The following is a 13,150-nucleotide window of genomic DNA, read 5'->3' on the forward strand; positions in this document are numbered from 1 at the left end:
CTCTGTAATTTTCACCCACTTAGTTTTTAGGACATCCTAGAATATAGATGATCAGCTAATAGTACTCCACTTTGAGGAGATTCCCTGGTCCTGAGTACCAACCCACACATTCATGTAATGTGCCCTTAAACATAAAAATATGGACATTGAAACCAGGAGATAATGATTGCGCTGACGTCATCTACATATTCCTATGGAAAATGCTGCATGAAGCCGGAGTATTTGAATTTGAAGTGTGTCGTATCGCTGAATGGGGCTGATTAGAGCCCCACAGTGGAGGCGTTATAATACCTAGTGGTCAAACAGGGAAATGGTTCCAAATGTTTTTCCACCATTAATTTTTCCCATAGTGGATTTTATAAGCACTTTAAACAAGGTCTGTGTTTGGTGTAGGCTTACTCTGGTGTGAAGTATTGATAACCATGTAAATCTCTCTAGGACAAGGTGACTTCTCAATATATTCGCCTCTATTTACTCTCCAGATTCGAAAATGTTAGTGTGAAAGTAGACATTCAAAACTAGAAATGACTGCAAGCCCCTGCACATAATCTCTAGTTGATACAGTAGTACCTTTGCTAACAGGTATTGTGTCAATTTTAAACTTGCACAAGAAAAAAATTGCTAAAAATATTGTTACTAATTACTACATTTAGCTAACATTAGATAGTTAATCCAGAGATTCTAACTTTGCCTGGATTCGGCAGTCTCTTCCAGATCCTCTTGGCATTTGTAGTTCTCTATGACAGCCACATTAGCAGCTAATTTGCATGTACTTTTGGGGGGTAAATACAGTTGGCTGTATTGATAAAAGTCGCCTTGTCCTAGAGAGATTTACACGGTTATCAAAATGTTACGCCATGGTTGTTTCCAAAATCCCTGTTTGGGAAGAATTTATGGTGGGAAAATGATTGGAATCGTTCCCCTGTTTGACCTCCAGGTTTTATGGGTATTATGACTCATACTGTGGTACTCTAAGGCAGGGGTTTCCAAACTTTAAAAAAAACTCTGGCTGGAACATCCCGTGCCCCTAAAAAAACGTAAATAATAAAACCTTAACTGACATGGCTCCCGAGTGGCACATCGGTCTAAGGCACTGCATCTCAGTGCAAGAGGTGTCACTACAGTCCTTGGTTCGAATCCAGGCTGTATCACATCCGGCCGTGATTTAGAGTCCCATAGAGTGGCGCACAATTGACCCAGCGTCGTCCGGGTTTGGCCGGGGTAGGCCGGCATTGTAAATAAGTATTTGTTCTTAACTGACTTGCCTGGTTAAATTAAAAATAAATAAATGGGCTTGTTGATCTGGACACTTCTGACAAGTTCTAAGTGGCTCTCTAAGGCATGCAATGTCTAACATGACAAGAGGAACTAATGGTGCACTTTTTAAATTGCACTTTGTGCATTCTATTATTACAACTTTGAAGAGTGAATAATAATAATAATCTGAAGTATAGCCATGAGGATGTGCAGAAACAAATAACCTGCCATGATTAGCCACAGACAAATCTTAACCACATTATATCCCCATGGTAACATTATATTGTGAATAGGTTGCCTTAATGGATATCCTGACCATGTTTGCAATTGGATTTGGAGCTCACAATCCCTTTCATTGTCTCCTGTTGTTCCACAGACGGCGAGGGAGAGGAAGAAGACAGTGGATGAGGAGACTTCACCCATTAGCAAATGCAGTCAAGTCAACCTGGACACGGTGAGAGAAAAACACAACCAGAGAAAGAGAGTGGGAGAGAGAGAATCAGAAAGAAAGCCTGATCTTAGTCTTTTTTCTTCCGGTTAAGGGACATCATCTAGATCTGTCTAAGCATTAAAACCCAACCACTGCATCAGACCAGCCAGCCAGCCTGGTGATCTAATCAGGGGATGTTCTGGGGTTTAACTACAAGTCAAAGTAGAGCTCAGATGCCAGAGCCGTATTGTATTTGAGACTGTCATTGGCCCAACATTGTGGCACTGCGTCTCCTACAGAGCAGAGCTCTCATTGCTGCAGGTAGGCAGGGTTTTCTACCTGTGTCTGGTCCAAGGCCCTTGAGTTCAGCGCTCCTCAACTGAGGCCTGTGAGCTACAGTACACTCCTGCATTGACACACAGAGGGAGAAGATCGAGAGGTGACCACTTTTACGGTCATTCACCCAGCTTTGCTAAAAACTGTGTGGTCACCAATTTTCACAGCTACTCATTGGAGACCGTGTGGGAGTGGTTTCGTGGGCATTTCTGGCAGTCTATAGTAGATCGACAATGTGGCAGGTTTATCAGTGTTCAGTAGAGATAGACAGCAAATGGTATGCACAGAGTGATGTCATAGTGTAAAAGTGCCATATCTCAGAGGAGATATTGCTATGTTTTCAATGACAGAACAGGGGCAGTCTTCCTCAGGCTTTAGGAATATTTTGGGATTGACTAGTGGATAGCAGCCAGTCACCTTTGCTTTGCAACAGAGGGCCACCTGTGTGTGTGTGTGAGGGCCACCTGTGTGTGTGTGTGAGGGCCACCTGTGTGTGTGTGTGTGAGGGCCACCTGTGTGTGTGTGTGTGAGGGCCACCTGTGTGTGTGTGTGTGAGGGCCACCTGTGTGTGTGTGTGTGAGGGCCACCTGTGTGTGTGTGTGTGTGTGTGAGGGCCACCTGTGTGTGTGTGTGTGTGTGTGTGTGAGGGCCACCTGTGTGTGTGTGTGTGTGAGGGCCACCTGTGTGTGTGTGTGTGAGGGCCACCTGTGTGTGTGTGTGTGAGGGCCACCTGTGTGTGTGTGTGTGTGTGAGGGCCACCTGTGTGTGTGTGTGTGTGAGGGCCACCTGTGTGTGTGTCTGTGTGAGGGCCACCTGTGTGTGTGTGTGTGTGAGGGCCACCTGTGTGTGTGTGTGTGAGGGCCACCTGTGTGTGTGTGTGTGTGTGAGGGCCACCTGTGTGTGTGTGTGTGTGTGTGTGTGAGGGCCACCTGTGTGTGTGTGTGTGTGTGTGTGTGTGTGTGTGTGTGTGTGAGGGCCACCTGTGTGTGTGTGTGTGTGTGTGTGTGTGTGTGTGTGTGTGTGTGTGTGTGTGTGTGTGAGGGCCACCTGTGTGTGTGTGTGTGTGTGTGAGGGCCACCTGTGTGTGTGTGTGTGTGAGGGCCACGTGTGTGTGTGTGTGTGAGGGCCACGTGTGTGTGTGTGTGTGTGTGAGGGCCACCTGTGTGTGTGTGTGAGGGCCACCTGTGTGTGTGTGTGTGAGGGCCACCTGTGTGTGTGTGAGGGCCACCTGTGTGTGTGTGTGTGTGAGGGCCACCTGTGTGTGTGTGTGTGTGTGAGGGCCACCTGTGTGTGTGTGTGTGTGTGTGTGTGAGGGCCACCTGTGTGTGTGTGTGTGTGTGTGTGTGAGGGCCACCTGTGTGTGTGTGTGAGGGCCACGTGTGTGTATGTGTGTGTGTGTGTGTGAGGGCCACGTGTGTGTGTGTGTGTGAGGGCCACCTGTGTGTGTGTGTGTGAGGGCCACCTGTGTGTGTGTGTGTGAGGGCCACCTGTGTGTGTGTGTGTGAGGGCCACCTGTGTGTGTGTGTGTGAGGGCCACGTGTGTGTGTGTGTGTGTGTGTGAGGGCCACCTGTGTGTGTGTGTGTGTGTGTGAGGGCCACCTGTGTGTGTGTGTGTGTGTGAGGGCCACCTGTGTGTGTGTGTGTGTGTGTGTGTGTGAGGGCCACCTGTGTGTGTGTGTGTGTGTGTGAGGGCCACCTGTGTGTGTGTGTGTGTGTGTGAGGGCCACCTGTGTGTGTGTGTGAGGGCCACCTGTGTGTGTGTGTGTGTGTGTGAGGGCCACCTGTGTGTGTGTGTGTGTGAGGGCCACCTGTGTGTGTGTCTGTGTGAGGGCCACCTGTGTGTGTGTGTGTGAGGGCCACCTGTGTGTGTGTGTGTGAGGGCCACCTGTGTGTGTGTGTGTGTGTGAGGGCCACCTGTGTGTGTGTGTGTGTGTGTGTGTGAGGGCCACCTGTGTGTGTGTGTGTGTGTGTGTGTGTGTGTGTGTGTGTGTGTGTGAGGGCCACCTGTGTGTGTGTGTTGTGTGTGGTGTGTGTGTGTGTGTGTGTGTGTGTGTGTGTGTGGTGTGTGTGTGTGTGGTGTGAGGGCCACCTGTGTGTGTGTGTGTGTGTGTGAGGGCCACCTGTGTGTGTGTGTGTGTGAGGGCCACGTGTGTGTGTGTGTGTGTGTGTGTGTGAGGGCCACGTGTGTGTGTGTGTGTGTGTGAGGGCCACCTGTGTGTGTGTGTGAGGGCCACCTGTGTGTGTGTGTGTGAGGGCCACCTGTGTGTGTGTGAGGGCCACCTGTGTGTGTGTGTGTGTGAGGGCCACCTGTGTGTGTGTGTGTGTGTGAGGGCCACCTGTGTGTGTGTGTGTGTGTGTGTGTGAGGGCCACCTGTGTGTGTGTGTGTGTGTGTGTGTGAGGGCCACCTGTGTGTGTGTGTGAGGGCCACGTGTGTGTATGTGTGTGTGTGTGTGTGAGGGCCACCTGTGTGTGTGTGTGTGAGGGCCACCTGTGTGTGTGTGTGAGGGCCACCTGTGTGTGTGTGTGTGAGGGCCACCTGTGTGTGTGTGTGTGAGGGCCACCTGTGTGTGTGTGTGTGAGGGCCACGTGTGTGTGTGTGTGTGTGTGTGTGAGGGCCACCTGTGTGTGTGTGTGTGTGTGTGAGGGCCACCTGTGTGTGTGTGTGTGTGTGAGGGCCACCTGTGTGTGTGTGTGTGTGTGTGTGTGAGGGCCACCTGTGTGTGTGTGTGTGTGTGTGTGAGGGCCACCTGTGTGTGTGTGTGTGTGTGTGAGGGCCACCTGTGTGTGTGTGTGTGTGTGTGAGGGCCACCTGTGTGTGTGTGTGAGGGCCACCTGTGTGTGTGTGTGTGTGTGTGAGGGCCACCTGTGTGTGTGTGTGTGTGTGTGAGGGCCACCTGTGTGTGTGTGTGTGAGGGCCACCTGTGTGTGTGTGTGTGTGTGTGTGTGTGAGGGCCACCTGTGTGTGTGTGTGTGTGTGTGTGTGTGAGAGGGCCACCTGTGTGTGTGTGTGAGAGGGCCGTGTGTGTGTGTGTGTGTGAGGGCCACCTGTGTGTGTGTGTGTGTGTGTGTGTGAGGGCCACCTGTGTGTGTGTGTGAGGGCCACCTGAGTGTGTGTGTGTGAGGGCCACCTGAGTGTGTGTGTGTGAGGGCCACCTGTGTGTGTGTGTGTGTGTGTGTGAGGGCCACCTGTGTGTGTGTGTGTGAGGGCCACCTGTGTGTGTGTGTGTGAGGGCCACCTGTGTGTGTGTGTGTGAGGGCCACCTGTGTGTGTGTGTGTGTGAGGGCCACCTGTGTGTGTGTGTGTGTGTGTGTGTGGGCCACCTGTGTGTGTGTGTGTGTGTGTGTGTGTGTGTGTGTGTGTGTGTGTGTGTGGGCCACCTGTGTGTGTGTATGTGTGTGTGTGGGCCACCTGTGTGTGTGTATGTGTGTGTGAGGGCCACCTGTGTGTGTGTGTGTGTGTATGTGTGTGAGGGCCACCTGTGTGTGTGTGTGTGTGTGTGTGTATGTGTGTGTGAGAGGGCCACCTGTGTGTGTGAGGGCCACCTGTTTGTGTGTGTGTGTGTGAGGGCCACCTGTGTGTGTGTGTGATAGCCACCTGTTTGTGTGTGTGTGTGAGGGCCACCTGTGTGTGTGTGAGGGCCAGCTCTGTGTGTGTTTGTCATTTTGATACATTGGGTGATGGCATAAGGCTTGACATTGATTATCACATGCAGTGCCTTCAGAAAGTATTCATACCCCTGGATCATTGCTAGACAGACATTTCTTGCCATAGATTTTCAATCAAATATGTAACTAGGCCACTCAGGAACATTTAATGTTGTCTTGGTAAGCAACTCCAGTGTATATTTGGCCTTGTGTTTTAGGTTATTGTCCTGCTGAAAGGTGAATTTGTCTGTTGGACAGCAGACTGAAACAGCTTTTCCTCTAGGATTTTGTCTTTGCTTAGCTCTATTCCATTTATTTTTATGCTAAAAATACTCCATAGTCCTTTCTGGACACAAGCATACCCATAACATGATGCAGCCACCACCATGCTTGAAAATATGAATAGTGGTACTCAGTGATGTGTTGTATTGGATTTGCCCCAATCATAACACTTTGTGTTCAGGACATAAAGTTAATTTCTTTGCCACATTTTGCCTTATTGCAAACAGGATGCATATTTTGGAATATTTTTTATTCTGTACAGGCTTCCTTCTTTTCACTCGTTTTTATGGTACTATTGTGGAGAAACTACAATGTTGTTGATCCATCCTCAGTTTTCTCCTATCACAGCCATTAAACTCTGTAACTGTTTTAAAGTCAACATTGGCCTCATGGTGAAAATCCTGAGTGGTTTCCTTCCTCTCCGTCAACTGAGTTAGGAAGGACACCTGCATCTTTAGTGACTGGATGTATTGATACACCAACCAAATTATAATTAATTTCTGCATCATGCTCAAAGGGATATTTAATATCTACTTAAAAAAACAAACCTTTTACCAATAAGTGATCTTCTTTGTGTAGCATTAGAAAACCTCCTTGATCTTTGTGGTTGAATCTGTGTTTGAAATTCACTGCTGGACTGAGGAACCTTGCAGATAATTGTATGCGTGGGGTAGGTAGTCATAAACAAAATGTAAACACTATTATTGCACACAGTGAGTTAATGCAACTTTATGAATACTTATTGATCCAAGACATTTCAGCTTTTCACTCTTTATTAATTTGTAAAAATATCTATAAACATAATTCCACTTTGACGTTATGGGGTATTTTGTGTAGGCCAGTGACACAAAATGTAAAATCAATCCATTTTAAATTCAGGCTGTAACACAACAACCTGGGAAAAAGTCTAGGGGTGTGAATACTTTCTGAAGGCACTGTACCTAGTGCAGCTTGTCTCCTCCTAGCTCATTCAGCCATACATACTTACACAGTGGAGGGAATATGTGTCCTGAATACAATGACACTTGTCACTCATTGTTATCTTTTGGGGTTTCAGGTATGTTTTGAGAACCATTCTCCACTTTTAACCAACTCTCCAAGACAATCGACGTCCCCAGTGAATGATTTTAGATTTCTGTTTGCCTCAATTCATCCAATATTGTCAACTATAGCAAAAAGCTATTCCATGCATGGCTCTGTGGTCTAGTTAATATAGTACCCGCCCTATAATCTATGATAATGTATAAGAGACCATGACTCTGAGAACAAGCTAATCTGTCTGCCTAGTCTTGATCTAAGGTCATGGTGAAGGAGACATTTAGTAAAAGGTATGGACAGAGATACAATCTGCAGATCCTTCACAGAAATTGGGATAACTCCTTCCTCTGGCCATATGTTTCTCTACCGCCACCTGCTGGACAATTACAACACCTACAGAAGGGCCCAGACTGATTGATCACACTAAAGCTATGACTGAAATACGTTTTAGAGTCCAATTTCCATGTATCTAGATTCTACAAGAACAATATGTCCTTTGACAATTGAAGGTTTTAGGCAGAAGCAGTACTGATGAGGTTATGACACTCTATAGACATCTTGTAATTAACTGTTGTGTGCTGTAAGGCTTAAGCTACTGTATGTGCAGTGTTGTAACCTGAGCTGTGTCTTCCCTGCTATGCCTGCAGGACCTGGTGGACTGGCGGAAGCCCCTGGCTTGGCAGGTGGGCAACCTGGGAGAGAAATACGAGACCTGGGTGCACCAGCCTGTGAATCGGCCCATTCGCCTGTTTGGGAACAAGTTCATGGAGGCCAGCACCAAGACATCCTGGTAAGAGAGATGATATGTACATGCATCCCAGACACAGATTAAGTCCTGGACTTAAAGGCATTTTCAATTGAGCCTCTTAAACTCTGGGGAGGTCCCAAACATTCCCTTTAAGCATTCTTTTTAGTCCAGACTAGGCTTAATCGCTGTCAGGAAAACCAGCCCATACAATGTAGGAAAGCACTTACATTTACATAATTTAGCAGACACTCTTATTCAGAGTGACTTTCAGGAGCAATTAGGGTTGTGTGCTCAAGGGCACATCTGCAGATTTTTTTTCATTTAGTCTGCTAGGGGATTTGAACCAACGACCTTTTGGTTACTGGCCCAACGAGCTTAACCGCTAGGATACCTGCCGCCCTTGCTACCTTGTTACCTGCCACCCTAACACTTGCATGTTACCTCAGAAACTGCTGTTTGATAAGTCCATATGATTGTCTGCGTGTAGGTATATGGTCCCTGCTGTGTGGATGCCACTGGTGTTCTATCTCAGTTGGTACTGCTACACCACCTTGGCTCAGGAGACAACCAGACTATTCGCCAGCACAGGTAACAAAGACACAATCATCAAATCTGGGTTAAAATACTATTTAGGGTAGTAAGTATTTGGAAGTAAGTATTTGTAAAAATAAAAAAAATTGAAAATGTAAGTAGTTCAATATTTGGAAATACACATGTAAAGTATTGGCATGTATTTGAAAATAGTCAAATACACAGTATTTATACAAATACTTAAATACACCCATGCAGTTGTTATTTGAAATAATGTATTTGGAAATAAGTATTTGAAAATACTTTCAAATAGTAGACTATTTAAAACAAATTTTGTACAGTAAAATGATTAACATGCAAGCCCTATCCAACAGTGCAGTATTCAAACTCAAAATAGGATAACTAATAAAATAAAAAACATGACAAATAAGAAATAATAGAAGTAGTTGATTCCGGCCACATTTATTTGTTAATTCATCTGTCCAGCAAATTCATGCTTGTTCCCATGTACAGTCTAGTAGAAATGTGATTCCTGTTTAAGCCTGTATCTGTCCCATCCACTGCCTCTGCAGACTATTCTGTCCTGGTGCACAAGTACAGCTTTCCGCTCATCTTTGTGATGGGCATGGTCACGTGGACCTTCATCGAATATTGCGTCCATCGCTTCGTCTTTCACATGCGCCCGCCCGCCCACAACTATTACCTCATCACCATTCACTTCCTGCTGCACGGACAGCATCATAAGGTGAGACACGGACATAAACAGAAGAGAGTTCCAGAGTATTGTTCACTAACATTTCAAATGTATCGTCTTTTTTTTAACTGATATGTGCTCCTATACTAACACCATGGTGATTTCTCCCCTCCAGTCTCCCTACGATGGCTCCCGCCTAGTCTTTCCTCCTTGCCTGGCCTCAGTGGTGATAGGCAGCTTCTACCTGCTGCTGACCAAGTCCTTCCCTGAGGCCTTAGGGGTGTCCCTGTTTGTGGGGGGGCTGTTTGGGTACGTGGTGTACGACATGATCCATTACTACCTTCACTACGGCTCCCCCCAGAAAAACTCCTACCTGTACAGCCTCAAGGCATACCACGTCAAGCACCACTTTGAAAACCAAAGAGCAGGTGAGGAGGACCAATAAGATGGCGCCGACAGACATGACCGCTCTGCTTCTAGCTCATAAGCAACTTTGCAGTATTTTGTTGTGTCTGTTATTTCGTACATTATTCACACAGAATGTTTTTTTTTGTGTTATTACATACAGCCAGAAAGATATCAGAGCGATGGTAATGCATGCACCAGCATTACGTTCAGGAATACGACTTTCCCGAATTGGATCCTTTGTTCGTACCCCTAGAGCAATTGAACTTAACCCAGAGGCTGCTCTAAGACGCCGCCGGCGGAGAAGAGTTGTTAGGAACAGACTTCTTGTCCAACTCAGGAGGCGGGCACACCGTCCACTGCTTCCGAGTATATTACTCGCTAATCTTCAGTCTCTGGACAATAAAGTAGATGAGCTCAGGGCGAGTATCTCCTTCCAGAGGGACATCAGGGACTGTAATATACTCTGTTTCACTGAATCATGGCTCTCTTGGGATATACTGTCCCCAGCCATACAGCCACCTGGGTTCTCAGTACATCGCACAGACAGGAATAAAGAACTCTCCAGGAAGAAGGGCGGTGGTGTATGTTTCATGATTAACTACAGATGGTGTGGTTCTGATAACATAGAGAAAGTCTGACGCAAACAGGAAGTACCCATGCTAAGGTCTATTCAAAGCTGGTCTGACCAATCGGAATCCATGCTTCAAGGATGTTTTAATCAAATGGACTGGGATATGTTCCAGGTAGCCTCTGAGATTAACAATGACGTGGACACGGTGACTGAGTTCATCAGGAAGTGTGTAGGGGATGTTGTTCCCACTGTGACTATTAAAACCTACCCAAACCAGACACCACAGATAAATTGCAGCATTCGCACAAAACTGAAGGCGCGACCCACCGCATTTAAGCATGGCAAGGTGACTGGGAATATGGTTGAATACAAACAGTGTAGTTATTCCCTCAAACAGGCAAAACAAAACATCAGTACAGAGACAAAGTGAAGTCGCAATTCAACGGCTCGGACGCGAGACGTATGTGGCAGGGTCTACAGACAATCCTGGATTACAAAGGGAAAACTTGCCACATCGTGGACAACGACGTCTTGCTCCCGGACAAGCTAAACACCTACTTCGCCTGCTTTGAGGAGAACACAGTGCCACCGGTGCGGCCCGCTCCCATGGACTGTGGGCTCTCGTCCTCCGTGGCCGACGTGAGAAAGACATTTAAGCGTGTTAACGCTCGCAAGGCTGCCGGCCCAGACGGCATCCCTAGCCGCATCCTCACTGACCAGCTGAATGGAGTGTTTACGGACATATTCAATCTCTCCCTATCCCAGTCTGCTGTCCCCACTTTCTTCAAAATGTCAACATTGTTCCTGTACCCAATAAAGCAAAGGTAACTGAACTAAATGACTATTTCCCCATAGCACTCACTTCTGTCATCATGAAGTGCTTTGAGAGGCTAGTTAAGGATCATATGCCCTCTACCTTACCTGACACCCTAGACCCACTTCAATTTGCTTACCACCCCAATAGATCCACAGACGATGCGATCTCCATCGCTCTGCACACTGCCCTACCCCATCTGGACAACAGGAATACCTATGTAAGAATGCTGTTCATTGACTATAGCTCAGCCTTCAATACGGGTGTACCCTCCAAGCTCATCATTAAGCTTGGGGCCCTGGGTCTGAATCCCGCCCTGTGCAACTGGGTCCTTGACTTCCTGACGGGCCGCCTCCAGGTGGTGAAGGTAGGAAACAACATCTCCACTTTGCTGATCCTCAACACAGGGGCCTCACAAGGGTGTGTGCTCAGCCCCCTCCTGTACTCCCTGTTCACCCATGACTGAGGCACGCCTCCAACTCAATCACCTACTACAACAGTAGTAGGCCTGATTATCAACAATGATGAGACGGCCTACAGGGAGGAGGTGAGGGCGCTGGTGGAGTGGTCCAGGAAAATAACCTCTCCCTCAACATCAACAAAACAAAGAATGTATCGTGGACTTCAGGAGATAGCAGAGGGAGAATGCCCCTATCCACATCGACGGGGATGCAATGGAGAAAGTGGAAAGCTTCAAGTTCCTTGGCGTACACATCACTGACAAACTGGAATGGTCCGCCCACACAGTGTGGTGAAGAAGGTGCAACAGATCCTCTTCAACCTCAGGAGGCTGAAGAAATTTGGCTTGTCACCAAAAACCCCCACAAACGTTTACAGATGCACAATTGCGAGCATCTTGTCGGGCTTTATCACCGCCTGGTACGGAAACTGCACTGCCCGCAACCGCAGGGCTCTCCAGAGGGTGGTGCGGTCTGCACTGTTGGAGCTAGGAACACAAGCATTTTTCTACACCCGCAATATCATCTGCTAAAAATGTGTATGTGACCAATGCAATTTGATTTGAATAGCTTTGTATCACCATACTTCTGTTACAGTGACTTCTGATAAAGAGGATGGGGGACGAACAAGATCAAGTATTATATTCAGTGCTTGTCTTGGACTGAAATAGGTGCTGGTACTTTTGAGCTAATATTCTAGAACAGGAGCAGGATCTCAAGCAGTAGAACATTTTGAGGTGCTGGTACTCATCTCCGCTGAGCTCCTGCCCAAGTCAGGCACTGATTATATTACCTCAGACTGTCCATATGTCTCTGTAATTTCCTGTAGTTCAGCTTTGTGTATGATTCTCATAAATATTATACCTGGATTCCTGTATGTGTGCAAAAATATTTCTGACTCTGTCCTCTCACTGATGGCATAAATTGGTTTCCCTCTGCAGGCTTTGGAATCAGCACCACATTGTGGGACTATCCGTTCAACACACTGATCCCTGAACAGACCTTTCAGAAGACCCAACTTACTCTACTCTCCACTGGGGGACGACCTTCACCCATCCCTCTTAGACCTGTCAATCAACCCCTTCAATGACGCCACACCCTTTGACCCCAGCCTGTCCCTATAGTCTGTCTGTCTGTCCTTGTCTTTGTCTCTGGCTGGCTCTGGCTGCTTCGAACAAAACACAACAAAACAACACACACTTCTCCAATATGTTCTACCTGTCAGTCAGAGAAGAAAGGTATCTTTTCAGAACTGGAGAGATGGAGGTTTGGGGTGATTCTGTATGTTTTGTTTATAATCGACAACATTATCAAATGAAGATTGTATGACTATAATGTAGTAAGGAGGATGATACATGCAGTCACAGGATATAACAGTCAACATCCCGCCAGAGACCGTATAGCCATCAAACTCAACTCTGGACCTTGAAGTCAGTTCCACTGGGTTTTTCATTGTTCCCCTCTAATAAGGGACTGATTTAGACCTGGGACGCCAGGTGGGGTAAATTCATTATCAGGTAGAACAGAAAACCAGCAGGCTCTGGACCTCGAATAAGTGAGAGAGGGAGTGTGAATGTGGAAGAGAGGATAAAGAGTGATTTTTAGGAGGGTGAAAGTTAGAGATTATAGTTGTCCTTATATACAGTTGAAGTTGTAAGTTTACATACACTTACGTTGGGGTCATTAACTTGTTTTTCAACCACTCCACAAATGTATTGTTAACAAACTATAGTTTTGGCAAGTCAATTAGGACACCTACTTTGTGCATGCCACAAGTCATTTTTCCAACAATTGTTTATAGACAGATTATTTCACTTATAATTCACTGACCCACTGGAAGTGTGATACAGACGTTTACATACACTAAATTGACTGTGCCTTTTAAACAGCTTGGAAAATTCTAGAGATTGATGTCATGGCTTTAGAAGCTTCTGATA

The 13,150-nt window shown here is 46.7% G+C and overlaps 1 protein-coding gene across 1 annotated transcript in view; it reads left to right on the plus strand.

The window, feature by feature from the left end:
• The window catches only part of LOC109888560 (fatty acid 2-hydroxylase-like), a 31,713-nt gene extending 18,766 nt beyond the window's left edge, over positions 1 to 12,947 (plus strand). The window contains exons 2-7 of the mRNA XM_031822684.1: positions 1,634 to 1,711; positions 7,637 to 7,779; positions 8,225 to 8,325; positions 8,841 to 9,013; positions 9,138 to 9,390; positions 12,155 to 12,947. Coding sequence (XP_031678544.1) covers positions 1,634 to 1,711; positions 7,637 to 7,779; positions 8,225 to 8,325; positions 8,841 to 9,013; positions 9,138 to 9,390; positions 12,155 to 12,303 — 897 coding nt within the window. The 3' untranslated portion in view covers positions 12,304 to 12,947. The remainder of the gene's footprint in view (positions 1 to 1,633; positions 1,712 to 7,636; positions 7,780 to 8,224; positions 8,326 to 8,840; positions 9,014 to 9,137; positions 9,391 to 12,154) is intronic.
• Positions 12,948 to 13,150: the final 203 nt, after the last annotated feature.

This window comes from Oncorhynchus kisutch, linkage group LG4 (genome assembly GCF_002021735.2).
Source record: "Oncorhynchus kisutch isolate 150728-3 linkage group LG4, Okis_V2, whole genome shotgun sequence".
Classification (NCBI taxonomy): Eukaryota; Metazoa; Chordata; class Actinopteri; order Salmoniformes; family Salmonidae; genus Oncorhynchus; species Oncorhynchus kisutch.